Source organism: Acanthochromis polyacanthus, chromosome 17 (genome assembly GCF_021347895.1).
Source record: "Acanthochromis polyacanthus isolate Apoly-LR-REF ecotype Palm Island chromosome 17, KAUST_Apoly_ChrSc, whole genome shotgun sequence".
Classification (NCBI taxonomy): domain Eukaryota; kingdom Metazoa; phylum Chordata; class Actinopteri; family Pomacentridae; genus Acanthochromis; species Acanthochromis polyacanthus.
Window position 1 is genome coordinate 19,992,322 of NC_067129.1, and position 25,049 is coordinate 20,017,370.

At 41.0% G+C, this 25,049-nt stretch overlaps 2 protein-coding genes across 2 annotated transcripts; both read left to right on the plus strand.

Annotated features, from left to right (window-relative positions):
* The first annotated feature begins 3,877 nt into the window (after positions 1–3,877).
* amer1 (APC membrane recruitment protein 1) lies at positions 3,878–11,337 on the plus strand. Its single transcript, XM_022193315.2, has 2 exons — positions 3,878–4,374; positions 6,479–11,337. Exon 2 carries the CDS (start codon positions 6,587–6,589, stop codon positions 9,707–9,709), a length of 3,123 nt encoding a protein of 1,040 aa, XP_022049007.2. The 5' UTR covers positions 3,878–4,374; positions 6,479–6,586; the 3' UTR covers positions 9,710–11,337.
* A 2,144-nt stretch (positions 11,338–13,481) lies between these two features.
* On the plus strand, positions 13,482–24,526 carry zc3h12b (zinc finger CCCH-type containing 12B). The gene is made up of 6 exons (XM_022193314.2): positions 13,482–13,702; positions 20,980–21,775; positions 21,921–22,060; positions 22,188–22,422; positions 22,784–22,890; positions 22,982–24,526. Exons 2-6 carry the CDS (start codon positions 21,144–21,146, stop codon positions 24,403–24,405), a joined length of 2,538 nt encoding a protein of 845 aa, XP_022049006.1. The 5' UTR covers positions 13,482–13,702; positions 20,980–21,143; the 3' UTR covers positions 24,406–24,526.
* The last annotated feature ends 523 nt before the right edge of the window (positions 24,527–25,049 follow it).

Consider the following 25,049-nt stretch of genomic DNA (forward strand, 5'->3'; position numbering starts at 1 on the left):
TGAAGATTTTGACGATTCGTAAAACACTGTTGCCGTGGCAACGCATCGTTGCCGTGACAAACAAAGTACTTTTTGACAGGTTAAAAATGCTCAAAAGCTCGCCAAAATTAACACACATATCTGGATTGGTAAACCATTTCATGTTTTAGGGGAATTTTACCTGATTGTGGCAAAACGGCTCCACAGCACCACCTGGAACATTTCAAACATTTACTACGGCCAGTGCGTGTCACCTAGAGTTATGGAATTTGGTAGACATATGTAACTGCTCAAGACACACAGAAATGTAATTGACACCCATGCCCAAAAACCAACAGGAAGTCGGCCATTTTGAATTATATGTCATATTTTCGACAATTTTCGGTCATTTTTACACATTTTCAAAAGCTATATACTCAAACAGGGTAACTCCAACAGAGCTGAAATTTGGCAAGGATGGACAGCAGGCATGGGTGATCAAAAGTTATCAAAATGCTCCACAAAAGTCTGAGGACGTAGAAATGGCCAGGAAATGCTGTGTAACTGCCCTGAACATGCTCCAATCTGTCTCAAACTTTACATGTATGATCAATGTCCTGCCCTGATCACATTCACATGCTGATTTAAAGTCATAGACATAGCATCGCCTGCTGGATGGAAGGAAATGCTCTAAAACTAGCCTGTACATGCTTCGATCTGCTTGAAACTTTACATGTGTGATCAGAGACCAATCCTGAGCACATCCATAGGCCAAAATACACTCTTGGTCTCAGCGCCACCTGGTGGTGGACAGGAAAAGCTCTATAACTAGCCTGCACATGCTCCAATCTGCCTGAAATTTTACATGTGATCAGAGTCCAACCTTCATCACGTTCACAGTTCGACATGCACTCTCGGTCGAAATGCCACCTGGTGGACATGCATGGACTTGCTGACCAGCAAGGATGCGAGAATCCGTCCAATGCTGCTTGCCTCTTTAATTGCTTTTACTTTTTAGCTCCATTCAGAGGCTGCTTTCTGTTTCAGGAGCCCGGCCAGATGGTTTATCGGCCCCGGCTCATGACAGCAGTGTCGCTAATGGACTGGAGAGTAAAATAACAACAGCAAGCGTGCGAAAAAGCCCACAGCTGAGCGGCAAGTGTGGAGGTACAGAACACCTGGCGCAGTGTAGAAAGCAGGAGTTCATAATGCAAACTGCTGTTTTTTAATCACCTGTTGAAAATGGAGAAAAGGAATGACATAAAAATGAACCTCCAAACATTTGGCCAGGCGTAGATCAGGTGTGTTTGTTTACAGTATTTCTAAGTTTCTGTTGAACAGCAGTGACGGGACTTCATTCTAAATATTGGCAGCCATCGACTATGTGTTGAAAATAAGGCTGCTGCATTGAGCAGTAAAGCCAAGAGCAGGGTCAAATGCTAAATAAATAAGAGGAAGCTGGCACTAGAGACACCGAGGGGAAGCTTCCTCCTCTGCGTCCTCACCCCACCCCACCTTCATGCCAAACCTCAGTGGCCTAGGCCAAGATCAATAACGCAGTTTAAAGAGGATTGACTGTAAATAGAAATGATGGATCCTGCCGAGGAGGAAGCTTTGACCACTGATGGCCTCCAACTGGAGCGGCAGCATCTGATCAAGGCGAACGCCAATGGCTGTCAGTTCGCTCACGACAGATTTTTAGATCATGTCGTTAGAACTGTTGTGGAAATCTGGATGAGTGGCAGCAAAAACAGTCGAGGTGCAAAAGTATTTGTAGATAGATAGATAGATAGATAGATAGATAGATAGATAGATAGATAGATAGATAGATAGATAGATAGATAGATAGATAGATAGATAGATAGATACTTTATTAATCCTGAGGTAAATTCACAGGAGCTTAAACCGTAACTGGTTTGTTTCACTGGCAAGACTGCTGAAAAAAAATATATGTAAAAGAAAGCCTGCTGAGCTGATACACTGATTGAATGGGTGAAGTCTCGATATAATCCATCCCTGTAGCGTAAATCTGTGCAAGATTTATATGTTTTTTTAAATGATGAAACCAACCACTTTTAGCATCTTGTCACCCGAGTGAATATTTCTTTGGTGAAAACAAAAGCATTACTCACCGACATTTACACAGCGTGCATATCAAGCACTTGGGGGAAATGCAGAATGTGTTAGTCATAATTCTGCTTATCTCACATGTATGACAGATCACATTTTGGTATATATACCGGCCCATTACCACCTCTGTAAGTTATATGCAACATCAGAATGTGCTGAACCTGGAGTCGGCCAGCTGCTCGTATTAATCAAACAGCCCATTTCCCTTTATGACAACAAGCAAATAGTCATAAATGCTCTTATCGGCCTTTCTAATAGTGTGGACATTACAATCAGATTCATGGTGATGTAAACAATTACATTTCATCTTTATCACATCCAGCGATCACTTATTTTTCACGGGCCTCGTTTATAACAGGCGGACAGCTTGTTGCATAATGAAATTCAAAGCACTCTATCGACCAGGGAGATCTCGCACTCCCTTTACTTATATTTACATTTATTTTGTTTTCCCACTAGAAACCCAAAAGCTAAGGTTGACCCACTGTTGGTAACACCAAGGCAGGAGAACAAAGTAACAAGGGAAATCTAACTAACAAAAACTAAGCAACCAGAACTCTGCGCATTTTAGGGGAATTGCACATGTGTATGTCAAAATGGCTCCATAGCGCCACCTGAAAAAGTTCAAACATTTACTACCATCAGTACATGTCACCTACAGCTATGAAATTTGATACACATATGTACCTCATCAAGATGCACAAAAATGTAATTGACACCCATGACCAAAATCCAACAGGAAGTCGGCCATTTTGAATTATGTGTCATATTTTCGACGATTTTTGGTCATTTTTAACCATTTTCAAAAGCTATATACTCAAACAGGATAACAACGAGAGAGCTGAAATTTGGCCAGGATGTACAACAGGCATGGGTGATCAAAAGTTAACAAAATGCTCCGCAAAAGTCTGAGGGCATGGAAATGGCGACCCCTGGAAATTTACAATTCGCCATGAATTCGCCATGAAATGCCAAATGCAGTGTAACTGCCCTGAACATGCTCTGATCTGCATCAAACTTTACATTTATGATCAGAGTCCTGCCCTCATGACATTCACATGTACATATACAGCCATAGTCATAGCGCCACCTGGTGGATGGAAGGAAATGCTCTATAAGTAGCCTATACATGCTCCAATCTGCGTGAAACTTTATATCAGTGAACACACTCCAATTCCGTTCACATCCATGGGTCAATATACACTCTCGGTCCCAGCACCACCTGGTGGATGGACAGGAAAAGCTCCATAACTTGTCCGAACATGCTCCAATCTGCCTAAAATTTTAAGTGTGAACAGAGTCCAGCCCTCATCACATCCATAGGATCACATAAACTGTCAGTCACAGCACCACATGGTGGACATGTGTGGATTCGCCGACCAGCAAGGATGCCAGGACCCATCCAACCCTGCTTACAGCTTTAATTTATGTAACAGATTTTTGGTCTGAAAAATGGCTTTTAAAAAAAACAAGAACAAGTGTTTCCCAAAGCCTAAGAGGCCATCCTCAAATGTATTGTTCGTCCACAATTCAAACACATTCAATTTACTGTCATAGAGAAAGAAATAAAACAGAAAATATTACATTTAAATGATACAATACTAAAACGCTAAAGTTTTTAAACTTTATTTTGATTTGATTTTGATTAATTATTTAGATAGTTGGCAATTCATTTAATGGATAATAGATACATTTACATCAAGAAAATGTTCGTTCACTGTTTTGTTGGGTATATTTTTTAAAAATACATCAGTTACGTGTATTCTTTGTTTTACGTTACGCTTTCCACACATGTTACGTCACTAACATGCGCCGAGGAGAGCAGAAAGGAGATTTGGGAAAATCACCTAAGAAGTCGGGAGAGGAAGTCATCATCCCGCATTTAAATGCTGCCTTTTTTGTTAACATCTGAAGCGAATTCGGCATGCGTGGCTGAGCTAGACACAATAATGTAAGCCCGGATCGGCTGCTCTGCGTATTTTTCCCGTGCATTTTTGCAGCCGGGTGGTTTTAACGAAGCCGCCGCTAGCAGCTGTCAGACACATTACAGCCACGAACTGCAGGACACACTGCTGACTGTGTTGTTAGCAGCACCGCAGCTAGCTAACGGGAGCCGGAGACAAATGAAACCCTGTCTGAGTGAAGCTGCTCCGGGGCCCGAGTCGACCACAAGCCACTTGCTGTTACCTCAAAGTTAAAACCAAGTTGGCTATACCAGAAAAAACTCGGTCTGCTGTTCGAGAAACCGACACCAGCTCCGTGAGGCAGGAATTTACCTCTTACTTGGTAAGTTTGTTTACCTCATGACTCAGTTAGTTCCGTGGTATAGCTGTAATAAAGTTGCATTTAGCTTGTTTTACACGGAAACTACGCTCTTTGTATAAGCCTGTTCGTAGAAATGATTTTACACGAAGTTACTCTCTGTCATCTTAGTTTTTACAGTAAAATATTGAGAGATTTTTAACCCACCTCGCAGAGCAAATGTGCAGGTGCAGCACCATGGTTACCTTCAGTCAGCTCGTTTGTCAGTTGGGCTTTTCCATTAAAATACCTGGGGTGTTATTTTAACTTTAATATTTACTTCCCTGTATTGGCAATTGGCTCACTAAAAGTACTAATGTTACACGTGACATAGTTAGAAAATAATACACTTAAGACACAAACACTGGACACCTATTTGAAGCAAATATGTTGGATTCACTATGAGTATAGGATACAAGACAAAAACAATTTGTAGATTAATCTATGTACCATGTTTCCTAGTTTCCTATAGCTGCTATAAGGTTTTAATGACGCAGAGGAGTTTAAATTTAGTGCTTTTGCAGATGTCGTACAGCACTTTATTTTTGGTCTTTTGCACCTGATAATCAGATTTCTTGTCAAAATGCAGGGTTTCTACCGGGCATTAAAGAGCATTAATAGTCATTACATTGATTTTGCAAAAATTAAGGCCTTAAATGGCATTAAAAATCATTAAATTTGATTCTCAGTGACATTAAAAATTCTTTCTGCAGTTTTCAAGAAAATATTCGACAATAACCAGATATGTGCATTTGCATGCCGGACCATTGCGATAATTGTTCCAGCTGGTTGGGTACAGTTGCCAAATACTGCATGTCTTTGAAGTGGTCGGCAGGCTGGACCAGGTGGAGGATAACTGGGAAGTGGGGAAATGCAAATTCCAGCAAAAATGGCTTGAAAACGTGGATTTCAGAGAATGACCACAGCCTGTGGGGGGTTAGGGGTGGTTTCCGGATTCAGAAATAGTGAAATGTAGAAACAGTTTTCATAGAAAAGTCATCTTTTACAAAAAAAACAAAACAAACCCGTGTAATTTGTTGAGTTCACAGTCGTGGCATTAAAATTTTTTACAGTATAGCATTAAAGTGGCATTAAAAAAGCATTAAATTATACTGGCTAATTACTGCAGAAACCCTGAAATAGCATAACAATACTCTCCCTACTATAAATTAGACACATATTGATATGGCTGATAATGTCTAACAACGAAGAATCCCCAAAAATGCAGAAAAGTAACACAATGATGAATAAGCACTAAAATAGGACAATGCACAAGCAAGAGTAAAAGCACAAACATCAAATCATGTATGTGTCTGTGCTTCTGCAAGAGTCCATAAAGGTACACAACATAAATTTTGTCATCTGCTCCAGTTCTCGACAAGGACCACTCTGAGCAAGCACCCCAAAACGTTTGACTACACAGACTGTGCATGTACCAGGAAAACAAATGATTTAGAAAATTCTCTGTCAATTACACCTTTATAATTCATCATTTTAAGAGTTGCAGCTGAAGTAGTCACCTCCAGACTTTGGAGATGCTTTGATTTATACATGTTTCCACCTGCAGTGCCCAAACACAGTGTGAAGCTCCAAATTCCCCAGAAATCCTGTGTTATATATCTGCCCACTGTGATTGGCAGACATCAGGAATAACCACTGTGCTATAGCCAAGTCTGTAACCAGCTGATGTATCTATTTTTTACAACGAATGAAGCCGCATATGCTGTATGCTTTGACAGTCAATGTCGAACATGAACTCCAGAAATGCATAAAGACAAACTTGGACCAGGAAATACTCCAAGACAATTGTACATGCAGTAGATTCCAAGACCCAGCCTTTAATTTTCATAGTAAAAGAAACAGTGATTTAAGACATAATATTACTACTGCAATGTCCAAATTTGAATCAATCATGTCAGGCTTGATGTTCACCTTTCACAAGTGAAATCTTTGCAAATCACTAGAAGATACTTATGAGCATTTTGGACCACACAGATATAAATGTTGTAAGTTTGCATTGTGCTTGCCACATATTGGTGTGTCCAGTGTTAAATTTTAACTGATTGTGGTCTCAACTTTCTCAATGCAGGGCTCATCAGAGGGAGGAGAAGCTCTTTGCAGGCATCCCATCAACTGATTGTTAAACTTCATCTATTATGCCTTCTGTTAGAATCGTGCTTTTGTAAATGTGGTAGCCATGGCTTCTCGCAGGGTAGACGAGCTATCAAGTGACTCCAAGGATTCACCTTCAACAGCTGAACAGCTTTCCCGACGTAGCCCTGAAAACGCCGCAGAGGAGCTTCAGCCCGATACGATGAATGTGACAGTGAAATCTCAAAAATCTGGAAAATTCAGGAGGACTGCTCTGACGTTTTTTGGCGTTCGCAAAGGTATCTGTATTCTGCCAAGCTTTTTTGGAGGGAGGAGTAAAAATCAGAGCAAGTGGTCCTCCAAGAAAGGAATCAGCAAAAGCAGAACACACGATGGGTTAAGTAAAGTTAGTCATGACGACAATCTGAGAAGCGGGTACGCCTCCGCTGGAGACTTTGAGTACCGCGGCCAGAAGGACGCTGCTGGAGAGCTCCACAGTTGCTGTCACAATGAATGTAGTCACCCCACTGCTGACCAGAAATCACTGACTCTTGGTCGGCAGAGAAAGGGTTTGAGGAGTCTTTTTCACAGTTTTAAGCATCATAGAAACCATCGAAATGTTGGACTGGATAAGACTGAAATGATTGCAATGTCCTCTCATCATTGCAAGAAAGAGGTGCCTGTTGTCAAGGACAACACCAAGCAGTATGTCACCGAGTGCCTGGCATCCGAACCTGACGTGCCTGATTTTGCAGATGTTATATGTGATATTTCCATTGGTCCTGAATGTAGTGATGCGGATGCATTAGAGAAGAGTGTGGAGAAAGAAAGTCCAAAATCTGAGCTTGATGATCAGGTGTGTGATGATCAACTGGAGGAAATGAATTTGATGGCTGTAGTTTCCAGTGAATACGAGGAGCCTTCCAGAGGACACAGTGAGCCTTGTTTGAAACTTCACATGATGTCTGATCCTGTATTGAAGTCTGAAACACCTGCAGGTTCATCAGATCAGCTGAACTTGATGTTTGGAGACGTCGCCTCATTAAAGAGCTTTGACTCCCTCACTGGCTGTGGGGACATTATCGCTGATCAAGAAGATGACAGCATCACAGAGAGCACCGTTTCCGGCGAAAGGAGCAGAAATGGAGGAAAAAGGGCCTCCTGTTATCTTACTTATCAGGGTGGTGGTGAAGAAATGGCCTCACCTGAAGATTTAGATGAAACTTGTCTTCAGGATTTCTGGGAAAATAACGCTTCAGAGGAAATCTGCTGCACTTGCAATCAAGACCACACAGACATGACTGCAGAGCTGACAAGTTCTCACAATATGGACTTAATGAACAGCAGCAGTGCACAGCAGGCCGGTGGCATGGACACTTCTTCAATTGCTGATGTCTTAACTCCTCAAAGTGAGCACCAAGAATCAGTTCCAAACAGTGACGAGGGCTACTATGATTCTACAACCCCGGGGCCAGAGGAAGGGCAAGAGAAAACAGACAGATTAAGGACAGGCAGATTACCCAGGGACAGTTACAGCGGTGATGCCCTCTATGAGCTTTTTGCACCTGATGAGAGTCTCATCAGTCCACATTATGAAAACAAAGCAACACTTCCCAGTTCAAAGCAGTGTGACTATTTAAGTGAGCCAGTTGACGTGAGTGATTCTGCATTTGTTCCGGAAATGAATCGATTGCAAATAAGTGCTGAGTTGTATGACGTTCATGATTTCCGAGAGAGGCCAAGCACATGCAGTAAATCCTCCGAGTTGGCACAAAATGTGACGGGTCGGCAGGAAATTGGTGTGAATATAAACTGTAATTTGAATTTAAAACCCCAAGCAGCAGTCAACATGAACAATGTAGAGCCAGATATATGTGATGAAAAGGGAGATGTGCTTGGTTCCACTGAAAAACGAACAAAACCCATGAATGCTGAGTGTGAGAAACGGCACAGCAGCTTATCATTTGGGAGCACATCTGATCCAGACTTTGAAACATTCTGTGAACCCAAAGAGGAACATCTTGAGGAAAACAAGCCTGTGGCTTTACCGTACAAAAATATCAGTTCTCAGTCACAAGACTGTAACAGTGACTTGGATGATGGGCAAACTGTGTGTTTCTCACAAGCACTCGTTGACTACACAAAACACACTCAGATGCTGAGTAACTTGCACAACAGTGTGGACGATTTGGAGACGAACTCTGCCTTCACTCCAAACATGGAGGCCTTACCCACTATAGTCACATTTGATGTAGTGGATATGCATAATGAGGGTGAATATGATGAGCAGATTCACATGGAGCTGGAGGAGGACATTTCATCACCTTATCAGGAATTTGAAGAAAGCTATCTACAAAAAGATGCATTCGCAGAATGTGATTATCAAATGTTAGATCTGTATGAACAGAACCTGATCAGTAACACATGGGCGGTTGCTAGTCTCCCACGGCACCTAGGTCTTACAAGAGTCAGTCAGTCCATGCCTAATCCATTGTCTCTAGACAGGAGAAGTAGGTCTCTGGACACAGAAAGCCTTGAATTGAAAATGCCTGACACATACCGAGAGAATAGAGCTGCTATCGTTTCTTGTCCTCAAACTGAAAAGGACTCAGAGAGAGATTCCTTACCATATTATCAAAAGAATGTCGTCGTGTCTGCATCAGAGCTTAGAGACAGTAACAGCATTATGGCCTCATCATGGCAAACAAGGTCAGACATGGCTTTAAACCTTCCTCTGACAGATGGGGAAATCACTGAAAACGTACAGAGTCTCAGTCAAACCCAAGTAAAACACAAAATGTTTTGTGGCTCATCGAGCAGTGATTTTCCTACTGGTCAATCACAGCGTCTTTGCTCTAATGTGTCTGACAGAGTGTCTTGTGATTTGATTTCACAGAATGCAGAGCTGTACAATAGACAGTGTCACCTTCCCGTGCAGTCAGATTCATGTTTACCTCATAGCACCTTTGTTTATTCTGGAATGATGGAGGAGGTATCTGATGATGCTGACACTGATGGTTTTTGTAAGGCTGCCACTGATTTGCAATCCTATAATCAGTGTGGAAAAGGCAGGCCTGTGCCTAGCAGGGAAGGTGCATCCCATACAGGGAGTCCTCTGAACACAGGGGTGTCTAAAGAGGAAATGACCATCCTCAGTGAAACAAGACCACCCACAGAAGTGGTTTGCCCCGTGGCCTGTAACAATCTTCCTGAGGCAACTTTTAATTGAAATCTGTCGTAATGTTGAGAAGATCATGTCTTTGTGCCAATGAGTGCTTTTCGTTCACCCAAAGGAGTAATTGTTGCTTAATTTTCACTTGCACAACTGATTCCTTTGAAATATCGTACACTGTGATAGAAAGTGGAACTGCATTTTAAATTATTCAGAAGTGAAGTATGTGACGACATGTGTCAAGTACAATGCTCGGAAACCAGATATTCTGTATTTGCACGGAACAGCTGCTTACTTCACACAGGTCACATAGATGTTCATCCATCAAAGGTGTTTAAGAGAGTAATTGTTTCATTTGCAGTGGAAATGCTCACACATTCATCTCATTAAGCTATCTGAATTTTACTAGAATGTTTCTACCCACGCGTAGCCTCGATATCCAGGTCTCATCAGTAATGCCACACTTTGTTTAGTTGGTATTCATCAGCCTGGTTTCCATTGTATAGCCAAACAAGGCTGACCCAGTCCTGCTTACTTTGCCAATTGCCTCTAAACACATGAATGCTCATGCTTTAAATACCGGCTTGTGTTTGTGTTTACAGCTTTTGAACAGCCTCTCTTTGCTCCAGTCAGGTTTATGTTCGCCTGTCATGATGCTCATTGTAACAGTTTTATTGTTATACCTAAGTTCAAGCTGGACTGGGTTTAAAAAACAACAACAAGGGAGTATTTGAGAGGGTTGTATCTTAATTCATGTAGAATCAACAATGTATGACATGTTTCTTGACATCTTTATGGGGTATATTTGAAATGCATTTAGCTGTTACAATTTATGGCTTAATGCCCACATATCTAACTGCCAGTTCTCCCCACTAACCCAGAACCGCAGGTATAGAAAATGTACAGATGGACTGATAGCTCTTGCATTTTCATTTCAGCTGCTCTTTCATTTACATACTGTAGATAGCTTTGCAAGGCAAAGCTCCTTTATCTGTGAAACACAGTTCGCACGCAGATACCCTGTGTGTGAAAACGTTTTACATAAGACTTGAGGAAACCTCTTCGAAGAAGTGAAATATCTATTAAATGGTCAAGGGAACCAAACTGAAGAAAAACGCTAGGAGTATAGAGGACTCTCAGGCTTGCTGTGTTTTCTTCTGGCATCTCCTGACAAACCAATCTGGCCTTTTCTGTCTTAGGTTTTTTTTTTTTTTGTCTCATTTTCCAACCACCACCTGTGAAGTGCAAAATTCTTACTGAGATGATGCACTCTGTAGTTGCATTACTGTAAGCTTGCAGAATGAACAAGTAGTTTGATTTTGTTTGGATTTGAAATGATACATCAAAAGATAAACTTGGAATTTTCACCTTGTATCAATATCTTGTGAATATAATGTTTCTTCATAGGTTGAACGGTCAGATGATGTAGTTTTTATAGCGTAATACTGAACAAATGTCAAAGGATTTGTATTTATATTCGCAGCTATTTGTACACTGTAACATGTATTCAGAATGGTTATCAATATTCTTTTTGTTTGAGTTCTCTTTTTTTTTTATTGAGAATTTTTAAAAAATAGTTTCAGTTACATCCATGTTACACTAGCGGATTCCTCTTGAAAATCTGGTACTGTTTTGTCTCAGTAGAACACTGCCTTACACAAAAATAAACATAACAAGACATCATACTTTTCCATCTTCATTTCTGTTTTCTTTCACTTGTTCCTTTTCAGGGTCATGGGAAAGTAACAGTTTATTCCAGCATACATGGGTCCAAAGGCGAAAAAACCCTCACAGATTAATTGTCTGTTGTCTTAGTCACACATAAGCAAATACATTTACACTGAAACTTACTAGCAGAGTTTTTTTGTTCACCTAAGTGCACATGAAAGCCATGGTTCAGATCTAGGTCTGTTTTGCAGGATGTAAATACAAAGCTTTGCCATGACAGCACACAATTTAGAAATGGGTTGTAACTCTATGCTGCTTGTACACTAGACGTATCGTATTTTTATAAGAAATTACATCCCAATTTGGTTCCATAATAAGCAAGAAAGAATGTTTATTTATAGTTGTGAACACAAGTTTGCATACACTTGTAAAGACCATGTATGTCATGACAGTCTTGAGTTTCCAATGACTCCTTAATTTTCTATGATGCAATTTTTGAAACCCAAGTGTCACAAAAAACTATTCTGCATTTTGTTTTTTCATAGATGGATCTTTCATTATGGATCATCTGGAGAAATGACAAAGTGGTGGGTCAAAAACATACATACAGCAACTTGAATTATTTTGGTCATGTAGAGCGCTGTGTAAACACTGTGAGTGGATGCAATTGACAACAACTGACTTCTCTAAGCTACATTTAAATAAAGCCCATTTAGTACACTCATTTGATTTGGCCACAAGCACTATAATGGGAAAGTCTGAGGAGCTCAGCACAGATCTAAAGAAAGCAAATCAATGACTTGAACAACTCAGGTAAGTCACTTGGAGCAGCTGTAGATCCAAAACAGTATTTGTGAAACAACTGTAAGAATAAAGTGCATGGTACAGTTGTTTCAGTGCCGCAATCAGGAAATAAACACAGATATTTAGTCGTGATGGTCAAGAGTCAACCAAGAATCACCAAATAGCAAATCTGCAGTAAATTAGAAGCTGCTGGAACACAAGAGTCCAGTGTGTTTCACATCACCATGGCCTGAGAGGCTGCCTTGAAAGAAGGAAGCACTTCCTAAAGAAGTGGCACCTTTAGGCTAAACTGAAGTTTGCTGATGATCACATAGACAAAGACCTTAATGAGGAAAGCCACAATACCCAGAAATGGAAGCGAAAAAGAGAGACTTTAAACACCAATAGCACCACACCTACTGTCAAGCATGGTGGTGGCAGTATTATGCTTCAGCGTTTACCAGGAGGTTGCATCTTTGACACAGTCGGGCGTTTCAGCAAAACAATAACTCCAAGCACACATCAAAAGTGGTAGGCTAAATCAGGTGAGACTGGCCTCCCCAAATTTCTGACTTCAGCCCTATCCAGAACTTGTGGATTGTGCTGAAGTAACTAGTCTGTGTCAGAAAGCCAACAAATGTAGTTGAACAACACCAATTCTGTTAACAGGAGCTGTCAGAGATACAACCAGAAATTTGCCAGAAGCTTGTGGGTGGCAACCAAAAAGTGCCTAGTTGATATGAAAATGGTCAAGGGTCATTTAATGTAATATTGGCAATGCTGTTTGTATATTTTTGACCCAACAGATTTAGTCATATTTCTATGAAAGGACCAAACTACGATTGTTTTTTGTGACAAAGACACGTTTCTATGATTTTTGTCGTAGAAAATTAAGAGTGGCATGAGTCATTGGAAGCTCAAAACTGACAGGACTTACATGATCATTACATGTGTGTACTAACATTTGTTCACAGATGTATATTTCACCTTTTACACATAGAAGGTACTCAAAGGTTAAAAAAATGTGAAAGGTGGAATACCAATAAAATTATTAATCAAAATAAATAAATATAGAACTACAAATATGTTGAATAAAATGCATATAGATTTTAAATATTTTAAACTGTGACTAAAACAGTACAAAAGACCAAATATGAGAATAATAAAAATATGTTAGAGAAAATTAACTAGAACGTAGAACTTGAATGAAATAAACAAACGTTATTAATAAAGTTATTATTTTAAAATGTACTTCTGTAGGAATATTTTAAAAGTCTGTCCTTGCTTGTTGGCAAATCTTGTTATTCTGGGAGATGTGACTTATTTTCAAAGGGCAGTATTAACACAGGTATGAGATAATAACTGCTCTCAAACTGTGGTTACAAGCTACAAAGAAAGGCATCATGAAATACTTCATAATACATCCGGTAAAGTAGCGGGAGGCAGAAATCAAGTTCCTAACGGTGCTGTGACCCCAGTGTCTTTTTACAGTTCGGTTACTTGTTTCCCTTGCGTTATCTGGCAACCCTGACCAAACTGCGACAGCGCCAATGGCAGCAAAACATAACTGTTACAGGCGAGGAGGATGACAGCAACAAGGTGAGATGGGCACCGTTTGAAGTCAACGATGGCACTGATATTCGTGCACAATATGTAGATAATCCTAATGTGTCGCTCTTGCTTCAGCTACGTCTGAAATGTTAAATGGTCGTCAACTTTATCTCAAGTTACTGTAGTGTTCCGGCAAATATGTTAGCACACGCTCAGGGACTGAAGCTAACCAACGTTAGCAACCAGGCGTTTAAGTTAGCCTGTGATGCCACTGATTTGGCTGTTATTGCTGTGTGTTAGCTGAATAGCTTTACCTAGCTGTGCTACTAAATAGAGACCGGAGTGGCCTGACAAGCTTTGTAGTTGTTGATAGCTGGTAGTAAATGTTACCGAATGGCTTTCTAGCCATTTTCTGACAATTTAAACCGAACTAGGCCGGCGACTTTATGCAGCTAAAATGTTGTCTCTGTCCAGTTAGCCAAGTAGCTTACTAGCGTATGCTAACCGCAACTCGGGGCCTAAGGGTGTCAAAGCAGTTATCTCTCATCAAATTCAGGCATAAAGGCACAAAGGTGACGTCGGATACAGTGATCATGTTGTTACGTTATTCGAAAAATAATGTATTGTAAGTATGAGATGTCTTTTACTGTCATATTGTTTAACCTTTCTCCATTTCATCCTTCTCAACTTATGATGCTGTTGCTAAAGATATCAGGCACTTCAGTTTTTCTGGATTGACGTGTCAACTTGTTAGCTGAATGGATGCAATAACAATCCAGCAAAGTCAGTTTAACAGTACTGGAAGGTCACTGTCATAGAGGACAATTTCTGAATTTAAAGTTAGTTGCACATTCATGCAGTTGGTTTTCTGTAAAGGCAAAACCTGAAAATGAAATTAAAGTTGTAGCCTCACTTTTCATTTCCTCCCTGCCAATGGAATCATTTCATCAGTTTTTACTTATAATAGTCATAGTTTCTAATGTGTTTCATCCAACTCTTCTTATTTGGATATCTCTGTAAATGTTCAAATTTGACTTCTACAGAAGAAAAATAGTAGAGGTTAGGAAGAGCTGATCTCAGTGGAACAGAGTTGGTAAGAAGATGAGGTATGCATAAAGTTTGAAGCAAGTTGTAGCCCTGGGTTGTATTTATGCTTGACTTTCTCATATATTTATTAACTCATACATTTACTGAATGGATGCAACTCTCTTGTCTGTGTTTGTAGCACGATGCAAAGATCCAGGTCTTTGTTTTTATTTTGGTGCAAGTGTATTAGGCCTACAAAAGATGTATGCAGTAATCCATGCACTTTTCAGCACTAGACATGGAGCTACATTTGTAGTTAAATAAACCTAATTGAAATAGTTTAAATTATTACCTTTCTTCCTGCTTGACTTTGAGCTTAAGTGGTACAGCATATTCTTAATGCAAGTAAATATGATGAGCATCCAAATTGCAAACTTTAGGAGTTTGTACTGAGCAACATAAGTTTTCAAGGGTTTGTTGATTTGAAAAATAAATTAGGCTTTTATCAATGAAACAGCATGTATTGAAGTATTACCCTGGCAGACTGGGATAGGGGAATGTTGAATATTTCGCTGTCCATACTCTTGTCTTGTGTGCATAAGATGACCAGTAAACAAATCCTCCAAAACTGTATTGTAATGATTATTAGCCAGTATTCAGTCTTGCTATTGTAGCAGCAGAAATGTCCCCTAGCTAATGAGTCTGATGTTTGAAGTGTGGTGGCAAGAGGAAGTAAGATCATATTGTTTGTCTTGGTTTTATATTATCATATTATTTGTCTTGGTTAATTGTGAATTTCTCTTGTTGAAACATATTCATCACCAAAAATGTTCACATTTGTTATAATGTTTGTGGTTCTCAGCCCAAAAGAGGAGTTCTTTTCCAGATAATCCTCAAATGTCCTTAGTGATTTAATACCAAACTGTTGTTTTCTTGCATCTTGGTGGTTCCAAATGCATGAATAATTTTCTAGGGGAGCCATCATTCAGGAGTGTATCAGTACTGCAGATGTCAAGTGATGGGACTTCTTAAAAGTGGTAATGAAACATGCTGAAAGTAGATGTCAGATGGATTTCTGAAAATTAGTTGGGCTGATTGTGTTTTTTTGCACTTTGTATTTAGGTAGCATAGCTGCAAAATGAAAAGATAAATGATAAACCTTTCATCTTTGTCACAATGACTTTTTCTGTAACAGAATGTTAGTGATTCAGACACGATAGTAACAATTACATGCGTTTCTGAAACAGCTAGGTCATTTTTCTACACTGATGTTTTGCGTTAAAGTAACTTTGAATTTGTTGAATATCTAAACGTAACAATAACTGAATGTAGTGGAGTTTGTCCCTGCTCGGTACTCTGCAGGGTCAGCAATGTAAAAGATGGCTTCATGGGCCTGCTTCACTTGTTGCTATGAAACAGATCCACACGAGCCTGTGCGTGTGCAGAGATAGTCCGGAGGCCTTGCTGAGACTAAGCCTGTGAATCTGGAGGTGGAAGGGAAAGGATTGGAAGAGCTGTGCTCCTCTAAACATGTATTGATGTGGTCATAAAATGCCTCTAATGGCAGTGGATTGTGTGAGCCTTTGTTGTGTTCGTCACTAATCCTAGAAGTACAACAATGCCTCGACATCCCTCCCTACTCAGCTGTTTGTTAAAATATTGTTCCTCTAGTTCTGCATCGTTGTCATACAAGTAGTGATCAGTCGTGAAACTATGTGCCGCTAACACCGGAAGCCCACACAAAACACCGATATTTAAAGGTGCAGTTGTTCAGCCATAGATTGACCCTCAAAATATACACAAACCTTAGTTGATAAGTCTCAGTGAATGTGGGGAGTGTTGCCAGTGATTTCCCAATGCTTAAAGTCAGACAGGTTCTCTGGTTTAACATAAATACTTGCTGGATTTCAGATTGACTTTTTTTTTTTTTCCAATGGTCAGCACTGACAGAGGTCTAGATAAAGTAATTTTTTTCATTATTGCAAAATATGCTGCCTCAAGAGTTTTGGCGTAGAGTTGTAGTGTAGCTGTAAGTGTTCTGCATTTACTGCCTGCATGAAGAGAGATGATGAGCCGTGTTTGTGTTAGTCGTGACTGGTAAAAAGGAGTTAGCTGATGACAAGGCTGTGTTGCTAGGCAACGCACATCATGGGCTGTGCCTCTTGAAGCTCGAAGCTGGCTGTATTCAGCTCTCTGCAAGGCTGGGGGAAAGTGTAGTCTAGTGCGTCTGTTCATTAATGCATTTGGTATAAACATTATTTTGATTGTCATTATCCACGTGTACAAAATGTACACTGGGAGCTCTTGGCAGTGTTGCATTGTTATACTGCAGACTCCTCTGAAGCTCTGCACTGCTTTACCATAAAAAAGCTTCCCTCTGGATTTCTGTTCAATTCAGATTGTCTGTCAGAGGGCTGGAGGTGCAGGGATACACTGTTCAGCCCACACTTGTCTCAGGTTATGTTAACTCATGTGCTCATCCCATATATGTCTGTCTGTAGTGTTGCTTGTGAAACTACCAAGACGTTTGTGCTCATAGAGACGAGGGCTGTTCTGCAGAACATTTTGTACCGGAACACTGTGATTTTCACTTTAAAACCACTAAGCTGTAAATGCAGGGAGATTGGGTGGAGACTTTGATGTCTGTTATGTCTGCGTTTTTCCACTTGGTGCCTACAACCAATAGGAGAGCAGTGACACTGTTTCAATTTGTATGTACACTACCAGTCAAAAGTTTGGACACGCCTTCTCATTTATTGATTTTTCTGTATTCTCATGACTACATCAGAGATTCTCACTGAAGGCATCAAAAGTATGAATGAATACATATGGAATTATGGAGTAAACAAAAAAGTAATCTGAAATAAGTCAAAACATGTTTTATTTTTTAGATTCTTCCCTTTGCTTTGATTACTGCTTTGCACACTCTTGGGATTCTCACAGTGAGCTCCATGAGGTAGTCACCTTTAATGGTTTTCCAACAGTCTTGAAGGAGTTCCCAGAGATGCTGAGCACTTGTTGGCCCTTTTGTCTTCACTCTGTGGTCCATCTCATCCCAAACCATCTGGACTGGGTTTAGGTCAGGTGCCTGTGGAGGCCAGGTCATCTGATGCAGCACTCCATCACTCTCCTTCTTGGTCAAATAGCCCTTACACAGCCTGGAGGTGTGTTTGGGGTCATTGTCCTGTTGAAAAATCAATGATGGTCCAACTAAACGAAAAACCGGATGGGATGGCATGTCGCTGTAGGATGCTGTGGTAGCCATGCTGGTTCAGTGTACCTTCAGTTTTGAATAAATCCCTAACAGTGTCACCAGCAAAGCACCCCCACACCATCATACCTCCTCCTCCATGCTTCATGGTGGGAACCATGCATGTAGAGACCATCCGTTCAGCTTTTCCGCGTCGCACAAAGATACGACTGGTGGAACCAAAGATCTCAAATTTGGACTCATCAGACCAAAGCACAGATTTCCACTGGTCTGATGTCCATTTCTTGTGTTTCTTGGCCCAAACAAATCTCTTCGTCTTGTTGCTTTTCCTTAATAGTGGTTTCTTAGCGGCTATTTGACCATAAAGGCCTGATTCAAGCACTCTCCTCTGAACAGTTGACATAGAGATGTGTCTGCTACTAGAGCTCTGTGTGGAATTTATCTGGGCTCTAATCTGAGGTGCTGTTTACTTGCCATTTGTGAGGCTGGTGACTCAGATGAACTTATCTTCACCAGCAGAGGTGACTCTCTGTCTTCCTTTCCTGGGGTGGTCCTCATGTGAGCCAGTTTTGTCGCAGCACTTGATAGTTTTTGCAAGTGCACTTGGGGATACATTAGAAGTTTTTGCAATTTTCCGGACTGACTGACCTTCAGTTCTTAAAGTAATGATGGGCTGTTGTTTCTCTTTTCTTAGCTGATTGGTTCTTGCCATAATATGGATTCTAACAGTTGTCAAATAGGGCTGTCAACTGTGTAACAACCTGACTTCTAAACAACACAGCTGATGGTCCCAACCCCATTAAAGGGGAACTTCGTTTTTTTTCAACCTGGGGTCTGTTTTGATATGTCATTTCATACAAGTGAATGATGGAGAAATGAATTTTCGACATAGCTCCAGTATTTAGCCAGGCAGGCAGCTTAGCAGCTCAGCTAGCGGCTTAACAAGTGAAAAGTATGGGGCAACTTGCCCTCCCGTGTCAAAGTCCGCCCTAACATGCTTTTTTTCCCACACTGACCGGCTCGGATAGTCGCAACGAGTGTCCCACAACATACTAGAGATGAGAAGTGAACGAAAACCTCCACATTACCTGGCGATCGCTCTTTGTTGTGGTCTGTATCCAAATCTCAGGACGCTAGAACGCAAATCTCGTTCCGAAATCGCGCGATTTCGGATATAATTTCATATGTGTTCATTCATAGTTTTGGGGCCTTCAGTGACAATCTCCAGTGTAAATAGTCATGAAAATGAAGCAAAAACATTGAATTAGAAAGTGTGCCCAAACTTTTGACTGGTAATATATACATTTGCTTTGTTTGAAAAATTGCGGTGTGTTATGTTAAATTCCCATACTACTATGGTCTAACATTAGTAAATACACATAGTTCCATCAAGGTTTGTTGGTAACAACAGTTACGTCAAACAAGTTTATGAATACCACACTGCTGAAGATGTTTTGCTGCAGTTCAAAACCGTGCAGGAGGTTAAACTTACAACTTGAACTACATCCTTTGCCTCTAAATTTTTACAAATTGGTGGTTTGTGGGTGTGGCATGCTGCCATTTTGGGTTCACATGCAGTGATGTCACTTTTCATTGGTTGCACTAGTGTGAATGAGATAATTCTGTCTGTTTGCTCAAGTGTAGAATAGCATTTGGTTTCAACATTGCTAAAGCTGACATTACAACACTATTTCACTCTTTTAAAAAACATATTTTTGGACACATACTTGTCTGAGCAGGAACTAAAGGCTTCTTACTTAGCTAACATCTACCAACGCACATGAGCCATTCAGGGAACCATGGTAAACTGTAATGTCTACCAATGCACGTGAGGCGTTAATGAAATCTCAGTAAATTGTAGTGTCCACCAATGCATGTGCGGCATTGAGATCATGGGTGAATTGTATTGTCTACTGAGAGGAATGAAGCATCGTGAGAATGTTGGTAAATTGTTGCTTCTGAAAATGACCTGGGTTACACTCCTCTTAACCACATAGGTCTCGGCATGCACATCAGTCATACTGCACCACTCACTACCGCAAGTCAGTTCTCAACCTGTGAGAAACACTGAGATATGATGAAATTGTGGCCATTATGTATTGCACTTTTTTGCAAAGAGCATAGTCAAAGCAAGGCTGTTGCAGCATCTGTGTTTCTAAATGAAACAATTACCAAAAAAGAAATTTGTCATGTGCCATGACAGGTGCATGTGCGACACAGTGGTCCTTCTTATGCAGTGTTTTAAGTGCCAGACAGCAGCAAACCTACGCAGCGAGGACTTAGAAACAATCAGAAATTTTAACACTGCTTATGAATTGGGCAAAAAAAGAGATGTCATTTATTAATTCTCACTTCCAGTTGATCCTCATAAAAAGGAACAGGTTAAATGTTTTACAGTCGTTTGCATAATGTATTAGAAATTGCTAAAGTGTAAGGCAAACAACAAAAAGGCACGGTGAAAGATTTTGGGTCCACCTAATATATGCTGGTGCACCTAAATGAAACAGTAGATGTATCATTGCAGCCAATGGCAAAAGTTTACATCTGAAGCCTTGACATATGATATTGACATATTTAAATGAGAACCGGAATTACAGGCAGACAGAAAGTATAGCCTGCAGTCTTGGCAGTCATTGCCGACTCTTCAACCAACCAGTTTGACTAAAAAATGCAAACAATCGACTACCCTTGATTACCTTTGGAGTTTGTGAACTGCAAACACCATAACGCAGTTAGTTGTTTGGGCAAGTGACAAAAGTGTTCCATTTGGCGGAATAATTTTGTCACTCGCCCCAGATAGCAAAGTTTCCTGCGGGTGAAGAACACAGTGGTCTACCTCAAGTAGAATGGAGGGCGGGGATGTGAGTCTGAAGTGAATTACACAATCAGTAACTTCACAAGCAGTTGCTCAGGGATTTATGTTGCTACATTTTCATCCTGTACACCAAGCAGACTTTTAAATGTCAGACATGCACTGATCAAATTTTTTTTTTGTGTGTAGATCAGCAAAACAAAAGTATGTGAACATCGCCAAGAAATTTGAGATGTGAGGTGTAATACTGACCATCGTGCTTTTCATCTTTTTCAGAATTACATAATTTAGTTTTGCCTGCTTACATAGGTGAAGATCATATTACTTTGGCCCTACACAAGGAGCCTGTCGTGCTGGAGTCCAACGCTGAGTATGATTCCCTGGTTGCGGTGGAGGTGAGGAAGCATGGGGTGGAAATCTGAGGTGTCAGGACAGACGTGATGACAGCATGGTCCATGGTGGAGAAGCTCAAAATGGAAAAACGCCCATGCAGGGAGGACAACATTGACTCAAGCCAGGCCCAGCATGCCACTGACGAGTCTGAAGATGGAAGCAGCTCAGAAAGTGAATCGGAAGAGCAGCAAGCCCGGAGGGTTCAGGTGAACAACAGCGGCTGCAAGAGAAGGGAGCCCTTGGCTGTCACAAAACCCCACCGACAGCTCTGTCGCTCTCCATGCCTTGACCGGCCCAGTTTCTCCCAGAGTAGCACTGTGCAGGATTTTGTGCAGGATGAGACCAGCGCAGTACCAGGGATCAAGCTTGCCAGTGAGAGAGAGTACCAGACCAAGATGGAATTCGCTTTGAAGCTGGGCTATTCGGGAGAGCAGGTGGAGACGGTGCTCAACAAGTTGGGGGCTGCTGCACTTATTAACGACGTTCTCGCTGAGTTAGTGCGACTTGGAAACAAAGTAGAGCCTGAAATTCAACCCTGCAGCAGCACGGCCACGTCAATAGCACGGTCGCCCTGTGTTAAAGAGACTGTTAGTCCAGAAGTGTCAGTGGAAGATGAACCTGTGGATACCTTTGATAACCTCAGGCCCATCGTCATTGATGGCTCAAATGTGGCAATGAGGTAAGAGACTCTTTAACATACACATATTTAATTGGTCTGTGCTTCAAAGAGAATGCTGTTATTTTTTTGAAACATTTTTCTCTGATGTATGTCTGCTCTGTGATGTTGTGATATTGTATATGTATGATATTGTTGTGTTTTCCAGCCATGGAAACAAAGAGGTATTCTCTTGCCGTGGTATCCAGCTCGCGGTTGAATGGTTTCTGGAAAAAGGACACAAAGACATCACTGTGTTTGTCCCTGCCTGGAGAAAGGAGCAGTCAAGACCCGATGCTCTCATCACAGGTGCTTAAGCTATTTTTAGGCAGCAGTTGTGCATTCAGATTACTTGTATATTAACATAACATCGGTGCTGTCTGAGTTCAAATTGTCATCCAGCATAAATGAACTTCATTTATATTTCTTTTTTTAGATCAGGAAATATTACGCAAGCTGGAGAAAGAGAAGATTCTGGTTTTCACCCCATCTCGCAGAGTCCAAGGCAGGAGAGTGGTGTGCTATGATGATCGCTTCATAGTGAAGCTGGCTTATGATTCTGATGGAATTATTGTGTCAAATGACAACTACAGGGACTTGCAAAATGAGAAACCAGAATGGAAGAAGTTTATAGAAGAACGTCTCCTGATGTACTCATTTGTCAACGACAAGTAAGAAACCATGAGGCATTTTTACGGCAGACAAATGATGTAAAATGCACTCTAGGACTGTTTCGCCCCACACGTGAAGCTATAAATTCTGCAAATAAGGTTTTTGTTTAAAAAAAAAAAAAAAAAAGCTTTTTAATTCACTTAAGCACAAAGTATTTTCATGTTATTATTGCTTAGTAGTGTAAATGTTTGTTTATTTATAAATCTTGGCATGATCCGTTTAATCCTTGTATTGCAATCTGAGGTTATTAGAAAATTTGGAGACACAGATTTCCGTTTTGTGGCAGGGTCACTGTGTGCTGGAAATAATTAAGTTTAGATTTATTAGTGAATACTTTTATTCGTAATATTGTTTTAATAGGTTTATGCCACCTGATGATCCTTTGGGAAGACATGGGCCAAGCTTAGAAAATTTTCTCAGAAAGCGGCCTGTTGTTCCAGAGCACAAAAAACAACCTTGCCCCTATGGTAAGTTCCTTTTGAAAACAGTGTTTTTTGCCTGTCAGTATAATTCAAATGTTTAATTTCATTGACTTGCTCTGTTCTTTCTTTGAACAAGGGAAAAAGTGCACATATGGACATAAGTGCAAGTACTATCACCCAGAACGTGTCAACCAGCCACAGCGGTCCGTGGCAGATGAACTGCGGGCCTTTGCCAAATTGTCTGCAGTGAAAACAATGAGCGAGGGGGCTTTAGCTAAATGTGGTACCGGTCCAGCAACTGTAAAAGGGGACAGCAACTCTGAGGCCAAACGTGTGGCACCCAAACGTCAGTCTGACCCCAGCATTCGCTCAGTGGCCTGTGAACCTCCAGAGGCACTGTCCGTTGTTCGGAAGTCTGAGACAAATTCAGTGCCTTCCCTCGTGTCTGCTCTCAGTGTGCCCACCATGCAGCCTGCCAAGAGCCACGCAGCTGGGGCCTTGAACACACGATCAGCCAGCAGCCCAGTTCCAGGTTCTTTGCAGTTCGCTCACAGTTCCCTGGAGCACATGTCTAGTGTACAGTACCCTCCTATTTTAGTTACTAATAGTCATGGCGCCTCTGTAACGTACAGTGAACAGTTCCCAAAGTATGACTCAGTTAGCGACCATGGATATTATTCACTGCACAGTGATTTTTCAAATATGAGCATGAGCAGCATGCATAATGTTGACAGTTTCTGTAGCATGGAGCACGAGCATGTGTATCAGAGAAATCCCAGCCACTGCCCTGAATCCTGCCTCAGCCATTCAAACAGTGACTCGTTCTCCTCTTATGGGGACCTGTACCCAAGCTCTGTGGACAGTAGCTTAGAGGAGAGCATGAAGGGGCAGCAGCCATCTCCTGCACAGGGTAGGATGCAAGCTTTTTCCCATGGGTTTCGTCATGAAGCGCTGACTAGAGTGCAGAGTTACGGACCAGAGGATCCCAAACAAGGCCCCCGTAAGCAGTCTGGATCTCATCTAGCACCACATATCCAGCATGCTGCAGTGGGAGCCAGGTCCAGCTGTCCTGGAGACTATCCCCTAACTCAGAATGTCCTTCCGCCTTTGTCGTCACAACCCACGCGGTCTCTAGGTATGACTCGTATGGACAGCATATCGGATTCTCGGCTATACGATAGCAACCCAATGAGACAGAGGCGACCTCCACTGTGCCGTGAGCAGCATGCAAGCTGGGACCCTCTCCCTTGTGGTAATGAGTCCTACGGATACCATTCATATCCACTGAGTAACAGCCTGATGCCATGCTGTGAGCGGGTGATGGTCCGCAGTATGCCAGACAAAATGGAACAAATCTGGAACTCACCATGGGAGACCCAGTCCACAGCAGAACACCAAGAGCGGTATGTTATCCCAGACCACCAGTATCAAACATATAGGAACCTTTGTAACATCTTTCCGGCCTACATAGTCCACTCAGTAATGGAGAAGAATCCTCATTTGACAGACCCACAACAACTTGCCGCTGTCATTGTCACAAAACTGAGGTCATGCCACTGAGCACTTACTTTTATGATACATTCAAAAGTGATGCGATGGGGGAGAAAAAGGATTTTGATTGCAAAGATAGGCACTTGTTAAATGTTGCTGCATGTGCAACATCTGCCCTCAGGAGTTAATCATTTCAAATGTCTGTGGTGGGGAGTCTGGAAACAGATTTTACACTACTAAGATGAAAGATGTAATCAGCATAGAGGAAGTTTTTATTTGCAGTGTGGTAGAGTTGAGAAAAGGTAACACTTTATTAGAATCTGCTTCATAACACATTCATACCACCTGAGCAGGAGCAGCATAGCAGCATTCGTTCAACATGACAGGTAATTCTATAAGTTATACAGAACAGTTGGCATGACTCTAAAATGTCCTTTAGAATAATTCTAAATAGGTTTCTTCTCTCAAGAGTGTTCAATATTAACTACATAGGAAATAAATAATCACTTGAATACATTTTGTAGATTATATTTAAAAAAAATAATGTGTGAAACAATGGAAGAAATAATGAAGTGTTACTTAATCTTATTCTTCTTTGTTTTTACATTTACCAAAATACTGTTTTTCAAAAGTCGTTCCTCATTTAGTAATGGAATTTTACCAAGAATAATTTTATGTCATATGGCATAATATAAGAATATGACATAATGATG

Bases quoted from the DNA above. Each gene is read 5' to 3' on its own strand.
- amer1 (XM_022193315.2), top strand. From the start codon at position 6,587: ATGGCTTCTCGCAGGGTAGACGAGCTATCAAGTGACTCCAAGGATTCA.
- zc3h12b (XM_022193314.2), top strand. From the start codon at position 21,144: ATGACAGCATGGTCCATGGTGGAGAAGCTCAAAATGGAAAAACGCCCA. The intron at 22,423-22,783 runs GTAAGAAACCAT...TTGTTTTAATAG, and splicing joins TACTCATTTGTCAACGACAA to GTTTATGCCACCTGATGATC. The intron at 22,891-22,981 runs GTAAGTTCCTTT...TCTTTGAACAAG, and splicing joins AAAACAACCTTGCCCCTATG to GGAAAAAGTGCACATATGGA.